This window comes from Zootermopsis nevadensis, unplaced genomic scaffold, assembly GCF_977971745.1.
Source record: "Zootermopsis nevadensis isolate Lab colony 2312 unplaced genomic scaffold, Znev_1.0 Znev_ptg000002l, whole genome shotgun sequence".
In the NCBI taxonomy this organism is placed as follows: domain Eukaryota; kingdom Metazoa; phylum Arthropoda; class Insecta; order Blattodea; family Termopsidae; genus Zootermopsis; species Zootermopsis nevadensis.
Window position 1 is genome coordinate 22,746,647 of NW_028259134.1, and position 27,498 is coordinate 22,774,144.

The 27,498-nt window shown below is 41.5% G+C and overlaps 1 protein-coding gene across 9 annotated transcripts in view; it reads left to right on the forward strand.

The window, feature by feature from the left end:
• sli (slit guidance ligand) overlaps positions 1-27,498 on the forward strand; it is a 204,887-nt gene that overhangs the window by 155,150 nt on the left and 22,239 nt on the right. For all 9 annotated transcript variants that reach the window (XM_087353898.1, XM_087353843.1, XM_087353866.1 and 6 more), the window contains exons 5-10: positions 17,847-17,918; positions 19,903-19,974; positions 23,211-23,446; positions 23,941-24,082; positions 25,771-25,842; positions 27,376-27,447. In XM_087353898.1, the coding sequence (XP_087210024.1) occupies positions 17,847-17,918; positions 19,903-19,974; positions 23,211-23,446; positions 23,941-24,082; positions 25,771-25,842; positions 27,376-27,447 (666 nt within the window). The remainder of the gene's footprint in view (positions 1-17,846; positions 17,919-19,902; positions 19,975-23,210; positions 23,447-23,940; positions 24,083-25,770; positions 25,843-27,375; positions 27,448-27,498) is intronic.

Below are 27,498 nucleotides of genomic sequence, written 5' to 3' on the forward strand. Positions count from 1 at the left end.
CGAATGAAGAGTAGGAACATTGCAACAAATAATAATTATTCTGTGTTTTTCGAAATGCTACCTGTGTTTCTGAGACGAGTCTACACTTGCGTTTGTGAGAATTTAAAGAAAGTATCCTTGAATTACCAAGAACATTGTGTGGGGGTCGCAATAACCCCAACGAATACAGCAAACGCACGTGGGTAAAAGATAATCGAATTTATTTGGCAACCTTCGGGGTCATACTGACCCCAGCGGGTCATTCACATACCCTTGCTTGTTTCCAAACGTAAGCGTGATATTTTGTAGGAAGGAGGTGGATTTAGGGGGCCGGAACGTGAAGCCGACCACTCTCCTCTTGTAATGACGAAGTTATGAATGCGTGGAGCTTTTCCTCTATCTCCCCTTATACGCTTTCACAGAGACGGCGAGCACAAAAGTTTTTCAGATAATTTTTAGCTATTTTCTCTTGGTCTGAAACCCAATTAAAATCCTATTACTGTTTTGAATTTTTGAATTTTTTGATGGTTTGTTTGGTTTCCCCAAAGTGAATAATGCGTTGTTTACTCTCTGGAAACAGTTCAGAAATGTCGCTTGAAAACAACTAGAAACTAAGTTAAATGTTCAGTCTGTACCCTCAGAGTAAATTGTGTGTTCCTATAAGACAATGGATTTCTCACTGCAATGGACGTTCTGATCATTATTTAAAAATTATCTTTTCCTTTAATTCTGGTAAGTGCTTTGTGATTTTAAAACGCATTAAATATATTTTGTCTGATTGCAAGAGACGTGGTATCCTTTCATTAACTCTGTAAACTTCCTTTCATCCACATAACATTGTATTTACAAATTCAATAGCAGCATTTAATTGCGTTAATTTAAATACAATTTCCCATGCAGACTCCAGGCTTCGACATATTTTGTGTCCCTGAAGATCGTGTTTCTGTTATGAATGCAAGACAAGGCGATTTTTCGTTCCCTTTACTCAGACTATTTTGATTGCAAAGATGCACTTTTGTGTGATGAAGTGGCAGTTCCCTTCCTCTGGAATCCTTTTTTTTTAATATTATCCTCAAGTGTTGAAAGTTCTGCGTGCATGTCCTATCTTTGCCGTCCGAACTACATTTCCATCCCGCTGTAATATCATACAGTTCACTGTCATAATAATATTATAAGACTTGTGTAAATTATGATATTCAAGGTCATTCAGTGTTCTCTTTATCGTCCTTATTTATGTTCAGGTTTTTCCCTGGCCACTTTGCTCTCAGACACTTCAAGTATTGAATATGAATGCGATAAAACTGATTTCCGCAGAAATAATGGGAACTTTTTAGACTAAGCGATGCTGGGTTCGCATGTGTTCAGATTACAGCTGAAACTGGTCCATTCGAAACCAAGGTCTTTTTGTTTTTTTCGAAGCCAAAGCTTAGTCTTTTCCTTTGTACGAAACAATTTATTGGCCTCTTTCTGTTTCATTTTTTCTCCTGTCTCTCCCTTATAGAGTGTTCCAAAAGTTCCTTTAAAAAATAAACCATAAACGACACACGCGTTTTGTGTTACTAGTCGCGTACACGTAAGAAAACCTTGTCTCCGTATCGAACAAAACGTCACTGATTTTCGCCGTTCATTGAGATGTTTTAATCACGTATTTCATTTGTTGAGGGACCCCTGAAACACGCTGTATTTCTCGTTCCTTTTCCCTGCCAATTGTCTCTCTTAACCTGTCTCCACGTGTTCCCCCTCGGAACGTCGCGGAATTATAACATGTACTGTCAGTCGCTTCGACATTTATGGCAGAAACTGCTACTGGTTCGTGACGTCACGCGTTAAATTGTGCGTACTCAGATCACTGATGCCACGATTTGGTCCCGTGTTTCGGTGTCATTTAAAGACACGCCTCCCAAGTTTTTGAGTCTTACGGATATTAAGGAAGGAAGGTAAAAATCTCCACTAATGTACACTAGACGCAAGAATCATTACCAAAAGGTGTTGAAAGGTATCTACCTACAAGTCTACACACGGTGTTAGAACCCAGAAGACCAACATCGGTTCCTCACCTCCTTGAGAACCTTAATTGTCATGTCATTGTAGTTTACCGCTCCTGAAGGCCTCACCAGTGACCTAGTGCGCCCTGTCTTCGCGTCACTTCAAACGAGCAGCGTTAATTCAGTGTCTGCAAGATGGAGGCGTGGAACATTCGCTTTGCTAATTTGATAAAATCTGTGACACTGGCACTCCAAGTGATCTTTGCCTCTTCTAGGAACGGAATAAGTCAGGTGTCGCAATGCAAGTAAGTGGTTTCTGGCGCTGGCCTCTGTGAAGTGCGCCATTAACGGGAACCAAGACACAGGAAGACGGCAAGGCAAAGCGGTGCCCGCCGACTGCATCCTGAAAGGCCCCTAAGTGACATGGAACATTACACTTACGCAGAGTGTCGATTAGTTTCTTGGATACTGTGCTTTCGACGTGATATCAGTTCGCTTTGAAGTACGTTCCGCTGATTTCTTTCCGTCTACCCCTAGGTCTTCTTATGTGCCATTTTATTTTTGGAGCATACATGTGTGGCATTTAAGATAGCCTGTCTTCTTCGTGTTTGTAATTTAGCCTTCTATGCATCTCATATGTTTATATTTTTTTAACTACAGGAATTTCTGCAGGCCCCGATACTCTGTTTCTCCGTTTTGTAATTTGTCTTTCAAACTTGCTGTCTACTGCGAACCTTAAAATTTCCTGTCAAATCATACTCGTCTTTATTATGTTGTGAGCTTCGGGGCTTCCCCGGTTTCTCCGTGGCATCCCAACAATTACTCCATTCACACACAGAAGAAGGCAATGGCAAACCACTTCTGGATCATCTGCCAAGAACGTATATGAACAGGTCCCAGTCCGAGAAAAGGATGGAAGGATCCTGTTCATATGGACCTGTCGTCAGACAGAACACTAAATAATAATAAGATGAGGTGGTCTAGCGGTTAGAACGCTGGCCTTGTAATCCTGGGGTCTCGGGTTCGAATTTATAACTTGTGTTGGGCAAGGCCGTGGTCTAGGCAACACGGAGTTTTCCTCCGTGGCATCCCAACAATTACTCCATTCACACACAGAAGAAGGCAATGGCAAACCACTTCTGGATCATCTGCCAAGAACGTATATGAACAGGTCCCAGTCCGAGAAAAGGATGGAAGGATCCTGTTCATATGGACCTGTCGTCAGACAGAACACTAAATAATAATAAGATGAGGTGGTTTAGCGGTTAGAACGCTGGCCTTGTAATCCTGGGGTCTCGGGTTCGATTCCCGGCGGTACCCGAATTTATAACTTGTGTTGGGCAAGGCCGTGGTCTAGGCAACACGGAGTTTTCCTCCGTGGCATCCCAACAATTACTCCATTCACACACAGAAGAAGGCAATGGCAAACCACTTCTGGATCATCTGCCAAGAACGTATATGAACAGGTCCCAGTCCGAGAAAAGGATGGAAGGATCCTGTTCATATGGACCTGTCGTCAGACAGAACACTAAATAATAATAAGATGAGGTGGTCTAGCGGTTAGAACGCTGGCCTTGTAATCCTGGGGTCTCGGGTTCGAATTTATAACTTGTGTTGGGCAAGGCCGTGGTCTAGGCAACACGGAGTTTTCCTCCGTGGCATCCCAACAATTACTCCATTCACACACAGAAGAAGGCAATGGCAAACCACTTCTGGATCATCTGCCAAGAACGTATATGAACAGGTCCCAGTCCGAGAAAAGGATGGAAGGATCCTGTTCATATGGACCTGTCGTCAGACAGAACACTAAATAATAATAAGATGAGGTGGTCTAGCGGTTAGAACGCTGGCCTTGTAATCCTGGGGTCTCGGGTTCGATTCCCGGCGGTACCCGAATTTATAACTTGTGTTGGGCAAGGCCGTGGTCTAGGCAACACGGAGTTTTCCTCCGTGGCATCCCAACAATTACTCCATTCACACACAGAAGAAGGCAATGGCAAACCACTTCTGGATCATCTGCCAAGAACGTATATGAACAGGTCCCAGTCCGAGAAAAGGATGGAAGGATCCTGTTCATATGAACCTGTCGTCAGACAGAACACTAAATAATAATAGGTATTAAAAATGTTGATAACATTGATAAATAGATTTGTACATAGATTTATGAATAAATAATATGCAGATTGATCGCCAGAATTATAGATAAGATTCATAGAACGATAGACCTTGTTATGTAGCTTTTCAATAAGCGAACTCATTGAATTATTCAGCGACTCATTGAATTATTCAGCGAGGTGGTTCTTCGGTCAGCAATGTCGTCACGTTAATTAACCATTCAGTTACTTAATCGATCGGTTATACAAGTACCTATTTAGCTGGCCACTCACTAAGTAACTCAGTTACTTCGTCAGTTCGTGTGTTAGGTTAGGTTAGGTTAGAAGCCGCCCTACAGATTTACACACCCTTATGCAATAAATTTCTGCGTCTAGTTTTGAATACGAGACTCTAACAAATCACCATGTATGCAAGTTCTGCGGGGCTGTCGCCCCATTCTCCTGTCCGCCATTATAAACTTAACTAATAGCTCATGAGCTACTGAGCTAATGCGTACAGCATTTTGTTCGCGTGCAGTGAACCGGTGGGTTTTATGAAGCAGCCTAAAGTTATGATCCCCAACACGTGACCGATCTGTACAATTTTTCCTGTGACATTTTTATTCTTTTAAAGGATCAGAGGATAACCTCTGTCCTAAATATTCTCTACTCAGCCGAACTGCGGTGTAATGTCGGCTTTAAAAGAGTTTAAGATCTCATCTCTAGAAGGCTTTCCACTGTGTCAGTTGCCGTGTCACGTGACCACTATCATCTCCGCCCCGACACGACAATGAACACCTCACAGAGATGATATCAGGCTTAATAAATCTGTTACCGCCCACGGCGTGGAACCCGAGATAGAGTACGATCCTTATCGTTCACGTGATATACGTATCGATATATCGAAAAAAAAGGCACCCATCGACTTGTGCTCACGGGAGTGTTTTCGAGTATATTGCAATTTTTGTGTGTTTAAGTCTATGAATTAATTACAGGCCGCGGTGAAGAGTGTTGTGGTGAGAACTGGATATTTTAAGAGGACGGTGGAGACACCAATGCGAGGCGTACTGGAAAAATCGCGGGTTTGGTGACGCTGATAATTAGTTAATTTAAATCCGCGCCACGTTAAAATCGAAACACTTGGTAGCAATTTGTACTAGTCTTAAGTTAAAATGTTTTCTTAAATATGGCTTCTACTTTTTATGCGCACTTTTAAACGCCATCATTGCATTACCAGGTCATAAATTGTATTTCCTCGCATGTCGTTAAATTTTATTTATATCGAAAAATGTTTCAAATGAAATCTTTGTATCTCAACGAGCGGATAGAACGCTGGCCTTGTAATCCTGGGGTCTCGGGTTCGATTCCCGGCGGTGCCCGAATTTATAACTTGTGTTGGGCAAGGCCGTGGTCTAGGCAACACGGAGTTTTCCTCCGTGGCATCCCAACAATTACTCCATTCACACACAGAAGAAGGCAATGGCAAACCACTTCTGGATCATCTGCCAAGAACGTATATGAACAGGTCCTAGTCCGAGAAAAGGATGGAAGGATCCTGTTCATATGGACCTGTCGTCAGACAGAACACTAAATAATAATAAGATGAGGTGGTCTAGCGGTTAGAACGCTGGCCTTGTAATCCTGGGGTCTCGGGTTCGATTCCCGGCGGTGCCCGAATTTATAACTTGTGTTGGGCAAGGCCGTGGTCTAGGCAACACGGAGTTTTCCTCCGTGGCATCCCAACAATTACTCCATTCACACACAGAAGAAGGCAATGGCAAACCACTTCTGGATCATCTGCCAAGAACGTATATGAACAGGTCCCAGTCCGAGAAAAGGATGGAAGGATCCTGTTCATATGGACCTGTCGTCAGACAGAACACTAAATAATAATAATAATAATAATAAAATAAACAGATGAAATGTTTCTTTTTGAAAGTTTATAAAGTTCTATTTTAATTTCTCATGAAGCAGGACCCTATCCCTAGAGAAAATACCAAATTTAATACAAATTCATCCGGTATTTTCTGATTCGATACAAGTCTATACCAATTCCACTTCAGTCTGTTCACTTTCAGCTTGTAGTTCATTGAAATATCAGCATCCCTGTTGAGGTTCGAACCATTGATCACCAGCACATAACCCATGTAATGAAAGAGGTTTGCTGCCCCTCTGAATCCCGCACTACACGCGGACTTTATTTAGACTTTTGTCGTCAGGAGCGCTGCAGTCTCCCCGTCCCGCCATCTTTTAAGTGATGTGGGCGGGTTTAGAAGGTTAATGTATTGTGACCGTTATCCTTTTGTTTTGAATTCGACCGAACCCTCGGCCCTCCCGTGGTCCTGTCGGAGCGCGTTCATAGTTTAACAAGAAAACCATACGTTAGCTGTTGCTCGATTGTTTTTAATGGTGGTGATAAATTGGTGGTCATCCTATAAACAAACCATAAATCTAAAACTTAGTGTCAGATTAATTAATATAAATTGGTCGGAGCGTGTAATTATTGCAATTATTACTTAGGTTTATACAATAATAATAATAATTTATTTGGCAGTCGTCTTTTATTTCATTTTATCTCATGTCTGGGTTCATGATCTTATGATAACCGTAAAATCTTATAAAGTTGAAAACCCGTCCGCTATTTATGAGTTTAATAAATTTTGAGCTGAAAGATATAACCCAAGTACACGGCGGCGTCAGAACCGGTAAGACGTGACCCATAATTCGGACAGATTTCTTTTGAATTCCTTTCTCACCGACGTTTTATGGATGACATCTGGAAACCAGTGACGTTTATGAAGCAGGATTTGAGGTTCTCACGGTGGCTCGTACAAATCATATGTGACTTAAGCCCTTCTTATCGAGAACCAAAAAATATAGTCTTCATAATACAGTTTTGCTGTTGTCGTATTTCGCTTGTCGTAGTTCTGTTGTCTTTTTTTTTTTTTAATTCTCGACAAAGCAACGTCACGCTTCTAAATTTTGTTCATAACATAAAATCTCGAAAATTACTTTGAGAATTAACAGCGGAGAAATTAAGTTTAATGGGCGTAACCCGTAGAGGTTATTATTACAACTCCGCTGGCAAGGTTTGAATTTAATCTCGAGCATTTGTCGTCTTGAAATTAAAAAAGAAAAATCACGTCATTACCTCCCTTCGCCCTTTCTTCTGTTATTTCCTGCGCTGGAAGGAAAGTGATTTAATATTTTTCTTTTTTTAATCCACTTAGCTTAAATTTTATTTTCGTAGGCGCTGATCTTCTTGCCGGGAAAGTTGGGATAATTCCGCTGTTCGTTCGTCAACTGTTTCTGAAGATGTCGGTAATGAACTCTGCAAAATTTCTGTGGCACTTAGTGTTTCGATGCTTCGACCCTTTTCAATGGCACTCGACCGTTGCTTTCCGAACTGCGCTGTTGATTGGTCTAGATCCCTGCTTGCCGTGATCGTCGTGGTTTTACCGAGTCGCTCCAGACAAACATCGGGATGATAGTACACCTTAAACAGGCCAATGCAGCTTCCTTCCAAATCCCTTCCAGTTCATCGTGTGCTCTTGTAAAAGAGAAGGCGTCTGTCCCTCTGAAGCTCAATGTGTACCATCTGCCAATAAATTACATTGCATTTTGCCCACAGCATCTACGAATTTACGAGATTTTTTAACCGTGAAGTGGTGTTCTCTTTGAGGTACGGACTGAACTATTAGATCTTTTTTAAATACGAGCTTCGTGCTTCAAAGGGGAACTCGATGTCGCACTTAGCAACCAAACCTGTTAGCTATAGCTAACAAGGGACTAAGTGTGTGTGTATGTGGGTGGAGTGTTATGAGGGGGGGGGAGAGAGCTGGGGCATGCCTATAATTTGGTATTAATATCGTCTGTAATGGCCCCCACATACTCATAACTCTGTAGCTGGCTGTTAACTCAAGTCGAAAGAAGCTCATTCAATTACACGTGGCGCTGCTCCTAGGAGCCCCGGGGGGGGGGGGGGCAGAGCGTCTAGTCCGATACTACTGATACGCATTGAAGATGGCCCCTGTACAGTTATTCTCCGAGAGCTGATGGTGATGTATGCTCCATTGTGACGACTATTTGTTGGACTTTGAGGTAAGATAAAACATGTATTTATCGAAAAACCTGCCCGGTACTCAGAATATAGAGCACAAAGTATCGAAATATTGTATCAAACGTTCGGGAAAATTTAGGGGTGAAGGAGGAAGTTTAAGTTCCAAGAACTTTGGAAATAAATGATAATTAAACAAGGAAAACTGGGTGATTACTGCCTCCACCATCAGGGTTATCAGTAAGTCGCTCGTCCCTGAAATCATCTTCATTTCGTCGCCGTGAGAACCTGAAATCTCATGCAGCGCTTTCCGGTAAGGGGCAAAAACCATCGCGCGTTTTCTAAAGACGGCCTCCAAACTCTGGAATAAGCTAGTCAATGCATCTTCTTAGCTCCTTTGAATTTAAGATTGATTGATGATGCCGGAGGCCCTATTAAAGGGTTTCTGATGCCAGGGTCAAGAGGTCTTGTAGATTGACGATCTGTGATTCATCGTTATCTGTCGTACTGATCCTTAATGCTCGGTTCTGATTCTTAACGCATTAATGCGTGTCAGTTACTCGCCTTCGGTACGCACTTTTACTGTCAAAATATTTGTGTCTGGAGCTGATTAAACCATTTCGAGGACAGCACGCCCGAAATAATATTTAATAATTGGGTCCTATCTTAGAAATACAAAGTTTAGACTTTCAATGACGTGTACGAAATGCTTTCATGTTTGTTCTGAGGTTGTGCACATAGCAATAAGCCGACTCTGTGTTCAATTTTTTAAAAAATTTTTTTTTGTGAAGATTGTACTTCGGGTGGGAAGGAAATTTCCTGTTGTATAAAACTCGAAATTTGTTACCGTTTTCGCAAAAGCACGTCTCCGAAACGACGGGCTTCAGACCTCCGAAGACCACAGCTGAAATCTTAGTCGCCTTCAGAGGATGAAATATCAGATTGACGGCTTCTGAGAGCAAGAGAACATCTGGACCAAAGTTTTGTTTTTGTTTTGTTGTTTTAAGAGAGAGTGCGTGGTATATTAAGACACAAAGAGCTGTACTTTAAAATGCACAGCTTTTTCAGAAGAGCTGTTTTAATTTGAACCGCCAATACCTCGACGCGCATGTGCGCGGGCTGGCTCTTAAAAGCAAAACAGTGTAATGGAATACTTGAGTCATCATCAACACTAGCCCCAGGATCCAATTGCTGTTGTAACGGAACTCAAAATGCTGATCTGTATCCGAGTTGTACCCACGCGGGATAAAATTACAGTTTAATTTAATTGTTAACGTAACGGTGATTGCTTTTAGGACAACCAACAAAACAAATTTAATTGTTTCATGAACAGACGAACGTAGGAGAAGTCTGTGACGTCAGTCTCTTCGTACCCTGCTCTTTTAGGTTAGAATTTTTTTTGAAAAAAAAAGTTAACGCTGGTGCGCAACTTATAGTCGGCGGTCACATTATATTCGACGGACTGTGCCACACCAAATTAAGATTTACGTTCCAGCGAACTGTGACGTCTTAAAACAGAAAAGTTGAAAGGAAGACATCGCTCGCTTCCCCCGGATGTTAATCAGCTAGTCACGTGGGATATATTCTTGTATTTTTTTTAATTAATTTCTTCCTGCATATCTTAGCAGCGCCGAAAAGATGAAGGAACAGAGAGGCGTTAAGTCAATTTGTTAATTTTAAGTCTGTTCTGCTTATTTGTATTCACACTGCGTAGCAAGCAAGCTGTAGGACCCTGCATCGACGAAGAGATGTTGGTTCAAGCCTTGCACATTAATTTACTTTTTATTAACATTTGTCTCTGACTGCACAACCACTCGCTGAGTATATCGTCTTCTCCTGACCGGAAATATAGACGACTATTCTCAGGTTTAGCGTTTCACGAAACATTTATTACATACGTATAACTATGATCGAATATGGCACTACATACATCTCGCATTTCGGAGGAACTTGTCTATTTATTTGAGTTATACCCCACAGAAGAAAGCAGCGAGTTCTTCCAAAACGTCTATACGATGCTTTAGAATCATTCGTGACGAAGGAAACAATTATTTTCTATATTTGAGGTTTTAACGCTGGCCTTGTAATCCTGGGGTCTCGGGTTCGATTCCCGGCGGTGCCCGAATTTATAACTTGTGTTGGGCAAGGCCGTGGTCTAGGCAACACGGAGTTTTCCTCCGGGGGCTTCCCCGGTTTCTCCGTGACATCCCAACAATTACTCCATTCACACACAGAAGAAGGCAATGGCCAACCACTTCTGGATCATCTGCCAAGAACGTATATGAACAGGTCCCAGTCCGAGAAAAGGATGGAAGGATCCTGTTCATATGGACCTGTCGTCAGACAGAACACTAAATAAGTAATAAGATGAGGTGGTCTAGCGGTTAGAACGCTGGCCTTGTAATCCTGGGGTCTCGGGTTCGATTCCCGGCGGTGCCCGAATTTATAACTTGTGTTGGGCAAGGCCGTGGTCTAGGCAACACGGAGTTTTCCTCCGTGGCATCCCAACAATTACTCCATTCACACACAGAAGAAGGCAATGGCAAACCACTTCTGGATCATCTGCCAAGAACGTATATGAACAGGTCCCAGTCCGAGAAAAGGATGGAAGGATCCTGTTCATATGGACCTGTCGTCAGACAGAACACTAATAATAATAATAAAAAAAAATGGTGTTGTACCCTGAAGATGGTTGCGTTATGTTCTTCAGAAATGTTGGCTTACCCCAATTTCTTTTTTATAATTTCGATGAAGTGATATACACTGAAGAATCTACAGTAAAATTGTTTTCTGATTGGTATGAAGGTTTTTAAATCTTGGCGAATACTGTCCAGAGAGACGTTTTTTGGATCAGTTGAGAAATTTAATTTTGTTATGTTTCCAAAAGCGAATGGATGAGGTCTTACGTCACTGCGCGAACCATCACAGAGACAGCAGCTTGTCAACCATTTGGCTCCAGACATATTGATTAGGTCACATTTTATACAGACTCGTCTCTCGGAGTAAATTTAAGGTTCATTAAGATTTTACAGTAACGCTTATTTCGACAAGTACTGCGGATTAGACATAGTTAATGTAATACGGGGCCCTTAATTCAGTTTTAATTTTAAAGCCTGCTTGTGAAAAGGATAGGCGTAAAATTTATGACGTCTTCTAAGTATGAAAAGTACACGCAGGGGCCTGTTAAAGTAGAGCACGGAGAAATCACGGTCCAGTGACCGCCTTGACAAATCTTTTATATTATTCCGGTTATTTTATTACCAAGTAGATTGAAATGATCGTGGAATATAGCACTTATAAGGGATATAATTAATGCCTACACAATTTTAGTATGAAATCCTGTTAAGAGAATACTTCTTGGGAGACATACGCTTAGATGGTAGGATAATATTAAGATGGATGTAAGTAGAAATAGCTTGTGAGACTCTGGAAAGAATTTTTTTGTGATTCCTGGCAGTCGCCAGTTACTGTATATCTTGAACATAGTCTAATAAAATGCGAGCAACCTCTTGGTTAGCTGAATTTGTTTCAGCCCCTCAAGTAGAACTCTGTTCCTTGAAGTTGTCGCGTCTCTTTTCTCCATAAAATTTCTGGAATGTTACCGTAAAGAATGCCGGTGCATTGTCCAGGTCTATTCCCGCCTCGACACCAAATTCTTACATCGATATATGACGGAGAAACATGATATTTGCTTTTGTGGTTAAGTCGAAACACTTGCTTTGGAGGGAGATACAGTGAGAGTGTACGTGGACTTTAGTAATAAAGTACGCTGTTAAATGTATTCGATCGGTAGGAATTAGGTTCAGTGGTTGTGACGGCGATGAACATTTGGATCTGACACTTCCGGTGAGTTTAATTAGCCAGAGGCGACTTCCATCCGCAATCTGCGAGAGCTTAGGTTTTGAAGGATTATATTTAGCAAAAGTTACGAAACTCCTACAATGAACAACCATCGATCTTAGAAACCATGTTTGAAATTATTTTTTTTTAAACTTTTTGTTACAAAAAGTTGGAAGAAAATGAAGCGAATTTAAAGAACTGGCGAAATGTTAAGTGCGTGACAGAATTTATCGCACGCGAATTTAAAAACGTCCAAAATTTTCCAGTTACATTTGCAAAAAAAACCTCATGACAGAAATAAAAACGGTTCTTAACATTTTAAGTGGACTATTTTAAATCGGATAAAGAATGTTAAAGTACTTCAGAATCGGCTTACAAACTACGTCTCACTGTATTTAAGAAAAAAGTACCTTCTGTTCGATCTCTTAGAAGAGGGGAGTTACATTTATCACAGACGGCGAACTTTCGATCAGTAATTTTGGTTCTGTCTTCACGACGTTGAGATTCCGCTTGAAGCGAATTGTCTGGAAAGGGGGGGAAGGCGCATTTGTAACGTGGTTACTCCCTGTTATTCAAAATCCAGCTTCTTTCGTGTTTGAGCATTAGCTGTTGAACTGAATAATTGCTGTAAGAAATTGGACAGATTCCTAATTTCCGATTAGTAGCCACTTGAACAGTTCGCGTTGAACTCTCGCCTGTTAGAAACTGCGGCCAAGCGTGTAATTAAAGAAATTTCTTAGAAAACAAAAGAATTATCGATTTATCGATCGAAACACTGACGAACATTCCATATGTTATTGTGTGGAACGAAGACAGCACGGATTATGCAATGCTCAAGTATCTCTTGCTACCCGTGGAGTTTTATAGCATGTGGAATATCATTTTTAATATTATCTCCGCTAATGAAAATGTTAGTGATTTTTAACCACAGTTCGTCGGAAACGGGCTTATTGTACCAACAGCCCTCTCAAATAATAACAAAATGGCGTCTCTTACTGAGTTTTTTTAAAAAGTGTTCCTAAAACACTTTTTGAAACATGCGATATTTTCTCGAATGTAAGTCTCAACTATTTTATCACGGTAAATGTACAGTTAGGGAGAACTTGGTTGCTTGCCGTATTGAGGAAATTTCGACGATTTTTGGGACAACTTCTATGAGCATTGAATTATCACAAATATGACGTCTGACAAGGCCGACTCCCCAAAACGTCGAAATGAAACGTTTATCATAATGACAAAATGACTCGCCACTAGATAAATTCGAGGTAATGTGCTGGGCTCTTCTAGAAATTTGATTTGAGTCCTGTTGGACGAGAATCATTTATTCTCGTTAGAATACACACTCATGCCCTAACAGAACATAAGCTTCAGGACAGCGTTTCAATCATTGAAATCCGATCAGTATTTTATAAACAGTCCCCTGTGAAAATCTTCATGCTAGACTAGACCGGATAAAGATATCGGGGTTATGAACTTCGGTTAACCTTGAGCCGTCACTCGGAAGCTAGTTACAGTCTGATCGATCCTCCATGGTCGCTTGTTCTGGACTTGGAGTGACAGCTGGTAAAACAGTGAGATGTTCGATTCTTTCAATTGGTGATGTCAGATCCAGGGCGCTTCAAGGATTACAATGACCTGGGCGTCGCGTGGGTGTAACAATGACTGGTATCGTGGCGACATCTGTTATGTTCACCGCAAATTAATGGTCGTTAAGGACTTTTGAGTGAGAGACAATGTGTTGCTTCGAGATAAGGCTGCCACAGGTATCTGACTTCGATTGTATTTCATTTCTGGCTCCGTTGTTGGTCTGAGGGCCAATTCGCTTTATCTTAAGACAATAAGACTCTGAGGAAAATGGCCTGCGAGTCAGATGACTTTGTCCGATTGTGAATGATCAGTCCGGATTCCTGTATTCATTGTCTTGGAGTACAGAGTAAAACCACGAAGAAACCTCCGGTGTTCGAACCCTTTGCCTCCAGAATAAGAATTACATGTCTTGCTTCTCATACTGTGTCGACGACATGATTTCATCAGTTGGTGTAGTGTTGTCGTATATCAGAAGAAACAAATGTATCAGGCTCAGTCTTTGATGGAGCTTTGTTTGTAACCCCGACTTGTTTTGTATAGTGAGTGGTCAGTGACGTCATATCTTATTATTATTTAGTGTTCTGTCTGACGACAGGTCCATATGAACAGGATCCTTCCATCCTTTTCTCGGACTGGGACCTGTTCATATACGTTCTTGGCAGATGATCCAGAAGTGGTTTGCCATTGCCTTCTTCTGTGTGTGAATGGAGTAATTGTTGGGATGCCACGGAGAAACCGGGGAAGCCCCCGGAGGAAAACTCCGTGTTCCTTTTGGTATTATGTTAGTTTTTCATGAACCTCTCTGGTGTCTGCACGTGAGAAACACTGCTTTGTGCACCCCCGATGAAGAATATCGCCTCAAAGCGATTCGATATAAGAAGCGATTTGTACAAAATTAAGGCTTGTTATTGTAAATAAGGCAATGAGATTGAAAATTGTATCTCGTATTAAAATAATTGAATTATAATTTCTGAACTACTTTGCATACAGATGAGTCAGGAGCTGAGTAGGAACAATAGACTGGCTTGTATTCAAATTATGGGTAGCAAGGCGGTACACGTGAGTAAAAAGTCCCTGAGATCTGTTTAGAGTGCGTGGGAAGTGAAGTAAACTTATTCGCTCTTGTCTTAACGATGTCTCTTCCCCCCCCCCCCCCCCCCCCCCCCGCAAACGTTCACTTCGGCGATGTACGCCTCGTATTATTTTGGTACCATTGGCCCTGTCTCATTGTTTGAGGCATTCCTCATTTCAAATTGGCAGCTGTCAAACCAAAATGAGTGACGGAAAATTTCCGAAGTAAGTTCTTGAAAATAAATTTGTATTCAAGAGTGTAGCGAAGCATCGTACAAGCACTAGAATTATTACTTATCTTCGATTAATGAAAGCTGAGAAGCTTTAACGATCAAGGTAAGGATTTGAAAGGATTTGGTTGGAACCAATCTAAAGGCATTCTTCTGGAGACACTGTGAAAAGCCACGTAATGCTTCTTTGACTACGAGATTCGAACCTGGTGTGTTCCGAATAGAAATCCAGGGTGCTACCTCGAATCATATTGCTCGTGAACTGAACTTTTCAGCTGGGCACTGACTAAAGTGTTTGTTATGGGCGTCGCCTGACACGTGGAGATCAAGCCTTTCGGTTAGCAAAATACACCCGCGAGATAAATTGAACTGATAAATGATCCATAAACTCACATTCCGTTTGAAATCCAGATTCCTTTGCGTTTCCACGAAGAGAAAGTCTTTAAATATCCGCCTTGGTTGTGTGAAGGGATTGTTTGTTTGTAGCCCGGTTGGAGAAACGAGAAACACCCTTTCTGTCCCGATTGTGTACGTGTTCCATCTGAACACTTTGAAATTTGCACCTAAAAACAAATTAGAATATAAAATTTTCAAAAATTCTTAGTACATCCATTGTTTATTGTAACTGTTTAATGAAATGGCTTGAAAGACAGTCCTAGTTTCTAAACTTTAAAGTCGAGAATCGGTACGGACTGAATTCTTAAGTTTCATTTCAAAGAGCTTCGGCTCCAAAGGTTAATTAGCGTTTTAGTCGTATTATTTCCTTAAACAGCGTTAACCAGTTGGTCTTTGTAATGGTGAAGTGTAGTGTTTTCTTCGCGGTACGGACTGAATTCTTAAGTTTCATTTCAAAGAGCTTCGGCTCCAAAGGTTAATTAGCGTTTTAGTCGTATTATTTCCTTAAACAAGGTTAACCAGTTGATCTTTGCAATGGTGAAGTGTAGTGTTTTCTTCGCGGTACGGACTGAATTCTTAAGTTTCATTTCAAAGAGCTTCGGCTCCAAAGGTTAATTAGCGTTTTAGTCGTATTATTTCCTTAAACAAGGTTAACCAGTTGATCTTTGCAATGGTGAAGTGTAGTGTTTTCTTCGCGGTACGGACTGAATTCTTAAGTTTCATTTGAAAGAGCTTCGGCTCCAAAGGTTAATTAGCGTTTTAGTCGTATTATTTCCTTAAACAAGGTTAACCAGTTGATCTTTGCAATGGTGAAGTGTAGTGTTTTCTTCGCGGTACGGACTGAATTCTTAAGTTTCATTTCAAAGAGCTTCGGCTCCAAAGGTTAATTAGCGTTTTAGTCGTATTATTTCCTTAAACAAGGTTAACCAGTTGATCTTTGCAATGGTGAAGTGTAGTGTTTTCTTCGCGGTACGGACTGAATTCTTAAGTTTCATTTCAAAGAGCTTCGGCTCCAAAGGTTAATTAGCGTTTTAGTCGTATTATTTCCTTAAACAAGGTTAACCAGTTGATCTTTGCAATGGTGAAGTGTAGTGTTTTCTTCGCGGTACGGACTGAATTCTTAAGTTTCATTTCAAAGAGCTTCGGCTCCAAAGGTTAATTAGCGTTTTAGTCGTATTATTTCCTTAAACAAGGTTAACCAGTTGATCTTTGCAATGGTGAAGTGTAGTGTTTTCTTCGCGGTACGGACTGAATTCTTAAGTTTCATTTCAAAGAGCTTCGGCTCCAAAGGTTAATTAGCGTTTTAGTCGTATTATTTCCTTAAACAAGGTTAACCAGTTGATCTTTGTAATGGTGAAGTGTAGTGTTTTCTTCGCGGTACGGACTGAATTCTTAAATGTTATTCAGACGAGCTTCGGCTTCAAAACTCTTGATCAACTTCTGCCCTACTCCACTTCTAAATGCTTTCTCCTTAATAAACCTATCTCTACCTAAAGGACAAGCGGGCACGGCCTGGGGACCTTTATAAAATAATTTTTGACAACGGTGATGAGGTGAACGTGTGGTAAAGAGGTTATGTGTGTTCTTTGAGTTCTGTACACAGGCGCGCTCTACTTGGTGAATATGGAAACTGCAAACAGTTAAATCTCATGGGCGCTGCCCTGTGTTGGGGGCGACACACCTACCAATAAAGAGACACCAAACAATAGACAAGAGCCATTAGTTGTTCTTTATTTCCGTGCCGATCTACGAGTGTTTAGAAGGCTGTGGTCCGCTGCCACCCGCATGTATGTCACAGTTATCGAGTGAGGGAGCAAAGAAAATGCTCGTGGCAGGGGAAATAGAAATGAATTTACGGCCTCCCTAGGCGCGTGCTGTTTCGTAGGGGTTGAATTTATTACCTGGACCAGCTTGGGGCATTAGGAGGTACTGGTACTAAGAAATGAAGAATAATGCCACAAGGGGTGAAGTTTTTGGCGTAATGTTGGCATACGGGGGCGTAAGGCCAAGAAAGAGGGGTTATGTGGCTACGACATTTTTCTAGCGTTACGCGATCCTGTGGTTGAAAGTTTCTGTTCTAAGGCGAATCGGCTGGATGGGGGCGTTCACCTGATAATGCTAATTTGTTACAGGGCCATAAATGTTAACCCCTTGTAGCAAGGAGTGGAAAGGTAGCTGATGTAAATATTATTTTAAATTCCGGATAGTTTCTGAACATAACTTGTTTTCGTAACAAAGTGGCACCACAGGATTTGCCTAAAGACTTTGTGGAGAAAAAAAAAAGTTCGCTTACTGTTTTATGTCGGTAAACATTTTTCTTTATCGTCCGACCCCTCACCCTTCAGCTGTTTATTTTTTCCATTGTTTGTCACGTCCTTCTTTTTCAATTTCTAATTCGTCTTCTTCTTATTTATTGTTGGATAATCTTCTATTCCTCCATCTCCTGTTCCCTGTTCTTGTACTCATTCTGTTTTCATCCTTCCGTCTCCCTCTCCACTTCATTTCTCGGGCAGTTGCCATGTTTTGGAACTTCTATGCCATCTACGTTCCTACGCCTGTGTGTTCCCACTTCGCATCTCAGTCGTAATTCTGTGTCTCTTTGTTGTAGGGACGTGAGCCATAATCAGCTGGAAATGGTCGGTCGCAAAACCCTGAGAGGAATGCCAGCGCTCAAGAACCTGTAAGTACTCTTCCGACCATGTCACATTATCATTAGCTCTCTGTGTGTCAGCTGCCAAGTTAGGCCTTTGTATGTTTGTCAGAGACATGACACATTTTTATTGGCGAGATGAGATGGATCAAGAACGAAATGGTAGTGACTCACTTTTAGGTAACTTAATATTCTAACATAAATGTTTTATTGAACACGCTGTATAGAGCGGTCTTGGGAAGTCCAGATGGTAGAGAATTTCTGTGTAATTTTGCTTACGCTGTAAATTAACCCTTTAAAACCACTGAGTGATAATTCTCACACTACACAACGTTACGAATTGATCTCTGTAATGGTGAAGTGCTGTGTTTTCTTCGCGGTGCGGACTGAATTCTTAAATATTTTTAGATGCGATCAGTTGATCTTTGTAATGGTGAAGTGTAGTGTTTTCTTTGCGGTACGGACTGAATTCTTAAATATTTTTAGATGCGATCAGTTGATCTTTGTAATGGTGAAGTGTAGTGTTTTCTTCGCGGTACGGACTGAATTCTTAAGTTTCGTTTGAAAGAGCTTCGGCTCCAAAGGTTAATTAGCGTTTTAGTCATATTATTTCCTTAAACAAGGTTAACCAGTTGATCTTTGTAATGGTGAGGTGTAGTGTTTTCTTCGCGGTACGGACTGAATTCGTAAGTTTCATTTGAAAGAGCTTCGGCTCCAAAGGTTAATTAGCGTTTTAGTCGTATTATTTCCTTAAATAGCGTTAACCAGTCGATCTTCGTAATGGTGAAGTGTAGTGTTTTCTTCGCGGTACGGACTGAATTCGTAAGTTTCATTTGAAAGAGCTTCGGCTCCAAAGGTTAATTAGCGTTTTAGTCGTATTATTTCCTTAAATAGCGTTAACCAGTCGATCTTCGTAATGGTGAAGTGTAGTGTTTTCTTCGCGGTACGGACTGAATTCGTAAGTTTCATTTGAAAGAGCTTCGGCTCCAAAGGTTAATTAGCGTTTTAGTCGTATTATTTCCTTAAACAAGGTTAACCAGTTGATCTTTTTAATGGTGAAGTGTGGTGTTTTCTTTGCGGTACGGACTGGTTTGTTAAATACGCTGATAGTTTAATGAACGTCGTACTTCAGGGGTTAAATCAGGCCTTCAGGTTAGCTAATCTGTGGTCCGGGATCTGAACGCGAAGCCTCCAGATCACTAGGCAGGAGTGCCACCCTCTGCACCTTGATGTTTGATGGAAGTCTGCAGTGCCTCACGCGTTCGATAAGTGAAAATTGTGGCTCAGAGTTCAGTTTCTTGTCAGGAAGTGCTCGTCTGTGTTCTACCTCGCTCAGTCGATCATTAATTTATGCGTGAAATGCGACAGAAATGTGAAAACGAGAGAAAATAATTTTCTTCCACAGTTAGCAGATTCTATGAAAGAACCGTATTATTTCTCATTTCTGTATTTTTTCCTTCCTTCTGTGACGATAAAAGGAAGCGATAGAAGATGGCGGGTGGGCGGTGGGCCTAATTTGCCCTTCGCCATGACTCACTTTTCTTGGATCCCAACTCGCAGTAAGAGCGAGGGTGCTTTTTTTTTCCATTCTGATTAAGTTGCAGGAATATTGAATGATAAAGAACCACGCTTTGCTTCGTGCAGGGGAAAATGAACTGTAAAAAAATTTAGCCATTTAAAATGAAAAATTACTCCTTAAGCTACTCACCATTGCATATTGAAATTCTGCCTTCTGTAATTAATTTTTTGAAACAACTAATGTGATTTCATAAACATTGTGCGGTCATCATTCTGCCTTGTACTCTCCCACCACAAATAACACGAACATTTACGATTATGCGAATTTCTGAGGTGAGAGTGTCACGTCATTCGGGATGGGCCCTGAAATTATCTATGATAATTTATGTAAATAATCCGCTACTCCATTGCTGATCTTAACAGGTAGACCGAATCATTTACAGACCAGTTCTCGTGCTGTGTTGTTTTGTTCTCATTTCTCGTTCTGTCTTTGCAGGCAACTCGACAACAACAAACTCACGTGTGTCGATGGGTCCGCGGTCCGCGGTTTGAACGAATTGGAAGTTCTGTGAGTACACGTTTTTGAAGTTGTGTAATATTTTAAGACAATTGTTTGATGTTGCGGTTTAAGCAGGTGTGACGACACAGAATAAATGTTACTAAAATGTGGTAAATAAATTTTTAACGTGTTTTGAGTTATGCCAGGTTAGGCAAAATTAAAATAGAAAAATAACACAGAAGGAAGTAAGTAAGTAAAATTAAAGATAAGTAAAGTGTAAATGGTCAGCCCGTCGTCACGTAACGGGGAGGTAAGGGCTTCCAAGATACAAATCAGAGGGATGTAGGGACAGACACATGAAGGTTGTTGAAAAGACTTATGAAACGTGAATGGGCTTGAAAGTAATCCGTCGAGGGTACAAGAAGTTCTTGAGGGGGGGGGGGGGGGGGGGGTCCGCTTGTCATTTCTGTGGCGACGTGTCGTTTGTCATTGGTCAGTTCTTGCCCTGTCCCCAGCCTCAGACAAACTTAGGAACAAAACACGTTCCCGCGTGCATAATACAAAGGGGCATGATCTTTGTTCCTATCTCTTGACAGATCGTTCGGTATTGAATGTTTATACCTCGGCTAAAGACAAGAACCATGGGAGATGGCTGTGTTCTGGGATGTTGAGCCGTGTTGTCTGGGGATGAATAATCGCCCTGATGATGGAGGCAGTAAGTACCTCCGAATCGTCTGTCAATTTGTACCGGATTACACTGAGCAGCGTCTCAGATGTTCGTCTCCGTGAGAAGCTGAAATATCACCAACAACGAGTATTCGATATCGATGTTGATTCGTCTGTTTGAACCTTAACCCTTTCCATGCTACTGCATTTTCATGTTTTCTTTGCAAAACGTAAATTAAATTCAGATAATAAATACTGTCAGATGTTCTGAAGCGAGATATCTCGGGCGTAGCATGGAAAGTGTTACGAACGAAGTAACCGTGAAATATCTTCTTTGTGGGGCGTACGACCCCACGCGGTCGTTTAGTTAATAAAGATAAATTATTTAATTTCCGCTGCCCCCTTCCGCTGCGTTGCGATAATTTTCAAAGTTTTATTACTGCTTTTTACGAGTTATAGAATGAATGTCTTAAAACTGCACCGCGAGCCGTGTCTTCTATCAGATAAGAGTTCATCGTCTGGTGTCAGAATGTGAGGTCTTAGGCTGTAACGTCGGTGGAAACGTCGATATTTTTTTTTTTTGTTCTTTCCAGTTCAACTTTGTCCGTCACTTATTCCACTGGTCTGACCTGAACGCGAACCCAGGCCTCCGCTGTATGGAACTGGCACTAACCACCTGAGCCTATGTTTCTACTACGACTATGTTCTTCCAAGACCTTTCCTTCGTCTTTAATTTCTCCCTTTAATCCTTGTTATGTCTGATAATTTGTAAGTATTGAGTTATCTGAGATGATAAACCACTGAAGTAATGAAAAATTAACTTCTCCTCGCCAGAACTTTGTAGCCAGGGAAAAAGGCTTCTTGTGCTTTGCTTAATGTCTCTTCCTGTCTCAGGTAAATGTGTTATGGAAATGTGTTTAAGGTCGGAGGCCCCTCCCTCCACCCGCTGCAACCCGCGTGCCACAGAACCCCCCCTCTAGACAAAGCGGGAACAAACATACTTGGATCTATCTGCCTTGGATCATTTATCTCCTTCCAGATTTTCCAAGTTGATAAATTCCTCTCCTCTGTTCCTTCCACGACTCTGCCCCAGTGATAGATGATCTTTTTCTTTTTTTTTTAAAAAAAAAACTTTAACTTCCCGGCTACCACACGCGTAGGAATTTCGTTCTGCAAGTAATCCGGCCCAAAAGTTGTCCTTCCAGAACATGGAGTTTTATGAAGTCCGGTTTTACGGGCGTATCTGTTAGTAAATTGAATTTATTCTGTCGGGGTATTAATAAAAAATGTACAGAAAAATAGGTAATAAGAAGAAGAAGATATTTATGTATCCTATAATAGAATAAAGTTATTAGGTGCTTGGGATTTTGTAAGGTGTGTTCGTGTGAGAGAAATTTCAATGGTTAAAGTGTTCTTTACAAAGAACTCTCTGGCTTATGAATAAGACAGCACAAGAGGGTTCAGCGTCAAACATAGAGCAGTTGGAATATAACAAGTGCATTACGAGATAAACACACACACAGAGAGGGAGAGAGATAAATCTAGTAATTAATGAAGGAAAGTGATAAATAAGAAAGTAATGGGAGATGCTGTAATTAGAGTTCGCGATTAGCTGATATCGTATCAGACCGCCGTTTTAGGACACACCTCTCGTTGTAATAGAATTTCAGTGGCGAGTAACCTTCCACCGATGATGGTTCGTATACTCACCATCGTTCATAGGGCGTCAGACATACCTCGCTAGCCCTTGAACTTAGTTTCACGTCAGACGGAGGATTTGCTACTCGGTCATGTCTCTGTAATTTCGATAATTTCACTCTGAATTGAACTTTACTGGGGGAAAAAAAAACTGCATGACCTTAGTAGATGTTACAGCGTCATGAAATTAGCACCTCAGCAGTCCAAACTGAATGTTGCCCTGATCTGATGGCAAGCCCGGACTACAGCGGGATTCTTACTGTGTGTCCGCGTGAATTCAAATGTTTTATGGCGCGTTAAATTCCCACCAGAGCATGAAATGACTGTTCTACTGACATCGAATCGTGAAGCCATGCATTTACAAATTTATGACTGTGAAATGTTTCTTTATCCACATTTATCGCGTGTCTTTGTATTATAGAAGTAAGAGGGGTGAAATTTTACTTCGTAGACAGAAATTGGAATTTCTAGGGGGTCTGTTAATTTTATTAATAACGTCCACACGCAAGACAAGAGATCATAAATCCTAAGGTTTATCTGACCATCTATTTCGTATTATTTCGTAAGTTTTTATTAACTTTAACGTGGCTCTCATACTGTTGCCAAGACACTTCAGCGTACTGGGGCTGGAATATTAGTAGAAGATTTCGATTCTTAACGTGGACAGAACTTTTCTGTTATAACCTGAATTCCCAGGCCTGTTCTGAGGCACGCGTACCGGGTCGATTCCCGTGTCATGACTTTTCTTCAACGCAGGTAAAATATTAGATAAAGTTGTCCTTGTGTCCTGACTCATGCAGTTTGAAAAATGTTTGTTGTAGAACTGACCGTGTTTCTGATTTGTGTTTCCTACGTTTAAGATACGCGTATCACGTGACATTGGCGTCGAGTCGCGTGTCTTGCTAGTTCGATGCAGGTTTCAGAGATCTCTTCTGCTTTAGGACCCTGAACAACAACAACCTGACGTCGCTCGGAAAGGACATGTTCGACGACATGTTCAGACTTCGTACCCTGAGGCTGTCTGACAACAACCTCATCTGCGACTGTCACTTGTCTTGGCTGGCGCGCTGGTTGAGAAGAACGCCTCGCCTGGGGCTGTACACCAGGTGCTTTTCGCCCAACCAGCTCAAGGGACAGAACGTGGCTGATCTGCACGACCAGGAGTTCAAATGCTCGGGTAAGGAGACCCCTCGTTGACACCGCGATTCTCGATTTCCATCACCGTCGCCACCACAGCCATCGATTTGTATCGATACCAAAACTTTTCGATTTATATCGAAGGAACTACTTGGGATTTAATAGCAGCTTATCCGCATTTATGCGTTCAATTTTCTCAAGTTGCTCCTTCAATCTCGTCCCCTTAAAATTAGATATTTTCGCGTTGCTATTTAACAACGGAAGTCCGTGTTTTTGGTTTCCGTATTTGCGTTCACAAATTATTAAGGTCCCTATTATATAATATTTTACGAGCATAATCATTGAATGCAATGTTTATTCTATCACGTGACTGCCTCTAAGATGTCATACAGATAATCGGCCGGGTGGTGCTGATGGGATGTGTTGGGGGCTAATGGTGAATAGTTTTGATGAATAGTAAATTTGCTAATATATTATTGATATATACAAGCTGTGTGCTCGAACGCTAATACGACCTTCCATGTGACGTATCAGGGCTGGTGGAACGGCCCAGTGGCGAGTGTGTGAGCGAGCCTCAGTGTCCACACCCCTGCCGTTGTGCTGACGGTATCGTCGACTGTCAGGAGAAGGCGTTGACCAAGGTTCCGGACCACTTGCCAGAGGGCACCACTGAGCTGTGAGTATTCAGAACGAAGCAACCGGATCCAGTTTTGGCCACCGACGTGTTTGGTTTTGTGTCTAAAACTTTTAATTTGTCTGGCTACCACACAAAGAAGTCGACTTCTACATGGGACAGGGCTGTAATTACATCCGAAACCTGTTTTATAGACTTCAGGTTACCTCTGCGTTTCGTATTTTATGACACCTTTTTATATTTAATGTTTAATGTTTATTTTAAGACATATTATTACGTATTTTTTTTCGTGTTTAGTGAAGGAACAGACAACTTAGTTACGCTCTGACGAGTGTGAACAGCGAATATGGTTCCCCTAACCCCATTTTCCCCATATGAGCTTGGTTTTACAAACCGCGGCTTTTATCAGGGACGTAATCCTCGCGGTATAAATGTAGATCTTGACGAGAATGGAAGGTTTGAGGTCCCTCGTACTCCGACTGTGATGACCTATGATGATAGAAGGCGGTGATTGGCTATAGTCTAGATGTCCGGGGTTCGATCCCTATCTTTGACAGGCAATTCACTTTACTGTCACATACGTTTCGACTTTGGAGCTCACCCTGCCTTCTGTCGAATGCGTACCGGGGTTCTTGCCTCGGAGGTAAATCTGGCCGGAGCAATGAGCTAATATTTAACTCCTATCTACTGTCTAGGTTAAGACGCGTGTATCTTTACGTCTAATGCCTGACGTGGTGCTTAGTAAAAGGGACAAGTTTATCTTCAGGCCCACCTAAAATTGGGTGTGAGAACGTCGAATTGAACCCCAGTCTCCGTTAATTAGGGAGTGGTTATGGCGTCTGAAAACTTTTCCGATAAACGCTGTTTTCCGTTTTATTCGTGTTTATTTCTTATGTTCTTTTTTTTTTTGCTGTACTCGTCTGAATATTCTGAAGATGGAATACGAAATAATTGGCAATTAAGGAACCAGCTCGTTTCTCGATCGTGTCAATCGATTAGTCGCTGTCGCCGTGAGAACTCAGATTTTGCCTAAGACTCTCCGCACTCTAGCACGCAGACATTAAGGAAATCTTATTCACGTGAAGTTCTCGGTTCCAACAGTAAACCACGAATTAACGTTTTCTTGTTAACACGTCGAGTGCTTTGCCATAGCAACAAGATCTCTTTGTTCTGAACATTTTGAGATTCATCGCCGAACATCACGACTTGTCTCTGACTGTCCACCAAGTGAAGAACATGACATTTTATGGCTTCAGAAGATGACAGTTCCTTTAAGACTCACTCCTAAATGCAAATTCAATCACTTTCTCGTCCCAAACTGGAAGTGGGCCGAGCTTTAAAACGTCTTCGTCTTTAATTTAACTCGCACTGATCTGTATCGCTCTGAGTTACACGACGTATCTCCATAAAACATCGTAAACTCAAGAGACAGTTGAATCATGGTTTACTTTGCTTGTTAAAGCTGGTGGTTCCATCTTTCAGCGCGGATGAGATAACCCATAATTATCTGTTTCGAAGTCTTCCTTTCACTATATATTTTTTTTTTTTATATTTTATTGTGTGTTTCGACTGTATACATTACAACGGGTAACAGATGAACATCTAGTGTAAACAGACACAAAATATTGAGTTGTCTGTATAATTGTAATGTGCTTTGCTTAGCAACCAATTCTTGATGTCGACAGTTAATTATTATGTGAGAGATAATGTTGATGTATTTCCACTTCTAGACGGCTGGAGCAGAACTCCATAACAGAGGTCCCTCCCAAGGCGTTCGCCCCATATAAAAGGATGAACAAAATGTAAGTGTTGGCTTCATATTTTTGTAGATTTTTTACGTGTTATGTCGTGTGTAAAGGAAATATTCTTGAACTTCCTATGGTACGAAACGCCGACTCCGCCATACTCCACCACAGGCGCCACGTTTCGCGCTTCCAGAGTCACCATCGTCAGAACTTTTAATAAATATTAAGATGGCTGTCTTCTGGGTAGTAGTGCCGTGTAGTCTGGTAGAAGTTTACAAACGTTTCAGAGGTCCCTGCTGCCTCCATCATCAGGACGATCTTTTCTCGTCGCACGAACAGCGCACTCGTACAGTTGAGCGTGACGGACATTGGATATTATATAACGAGTAGGTAGATAGTCGACGCTACGGGTTGGAGGCTTTTGATGAAAGGAGGCGAACGTTGTGACGTCTTTCCGGGACCTGTGTTCCTACCCTCCGACGAGCGGGGACGCTGCCGTCTAGAGGACGCGCCTCGTTTCACAGATTGCATCCGACGCGAAACTTTTTAGCGGGACAGAGTTCGTTCATGTGAAATCATGACGTCACAACTTCATCTATTGTCCCCTGGTGGCCGTAATAGGAAGTGACAGTCTGCCGATGTAATTTTCAGCTCAGGTCGCCAAGGGAATTTGTTACAGACGAGGGTAACACGACGCCTTAAGAAGGGGTTGTTCAAACGGGACGCGCCGAACACGTTTATAATTTACGGAGGATTCACCCCCCCCCCCCCCCCCCCCTCCTTGGATTCTGTTGGCTTGCAACCTGATATTATCGCTGCACGGATTTCCGTGCAGGACTTTTCACTTACGGAGAGACAAAGTGACGTATGACGAATGAGTACGAACGTGTGGACAGCTGTTTATTTCCGTATGAGAAATTAGACGTACGGATCACGATACCTGCCTTATCTTTCTTTAACTTGGTCTCCGTTGTGGCGGCTGGTAATCTCTGGCTGTGGAGCGGGCCGTTATCAGTAACCACGGCACTGCCTTGGTGTATATTAGTGTTCCGAAGGATTTTATATTTCGCGGTTTTTAAGGTAGTATATTTGCGTCATATTGTGAATTAGGTTAATATTTTCCGTCAAATCACAATTTTAATAAGATAATAAAATATTTAAAATATCACGTTCCAATTTGTAAATCGATCATTCGATGCGGAACGTGAAATGATATTTTAAATATTTTATATTTTATTATCTTATTAAAATTGTGATTTGACGGAAAATATTAAAATATTTTCGGTTTTATTAACACGGATTTTGATCGCATCTTGAATTTAGGGTCTGTAATAAAATTTTCGAGGAAAATTAAGGAGTTAATGCCGTAATTGATTATTTTCCGTCTAATAAGTGCTCGGTCGAAGTTATCGCTTTCTTGGAAAATGTTAATACTTACGCCACTATTGCCCTGTAACCTGCGATTTAATGGGAAATGCGAGATCAGGGAAGGAAATATGGTCGTGGTAAGTTGGTAGTTGTTCTGTTGGCCGTATAAAGCAGAACCGAGCGTGCGCCCCCAGAGTGCTAAAGAGACTTTTTATGTTTCAGAGACCTGAGTAAGAACCAGATAACGAAGATCGCTGCCGATGCCTTCTTGGGTCTCAAGTCACTGACGTCACTGTAAGTAAAACACATTTCATCACAATCTTTTCATCGCACGTTATCACGAGT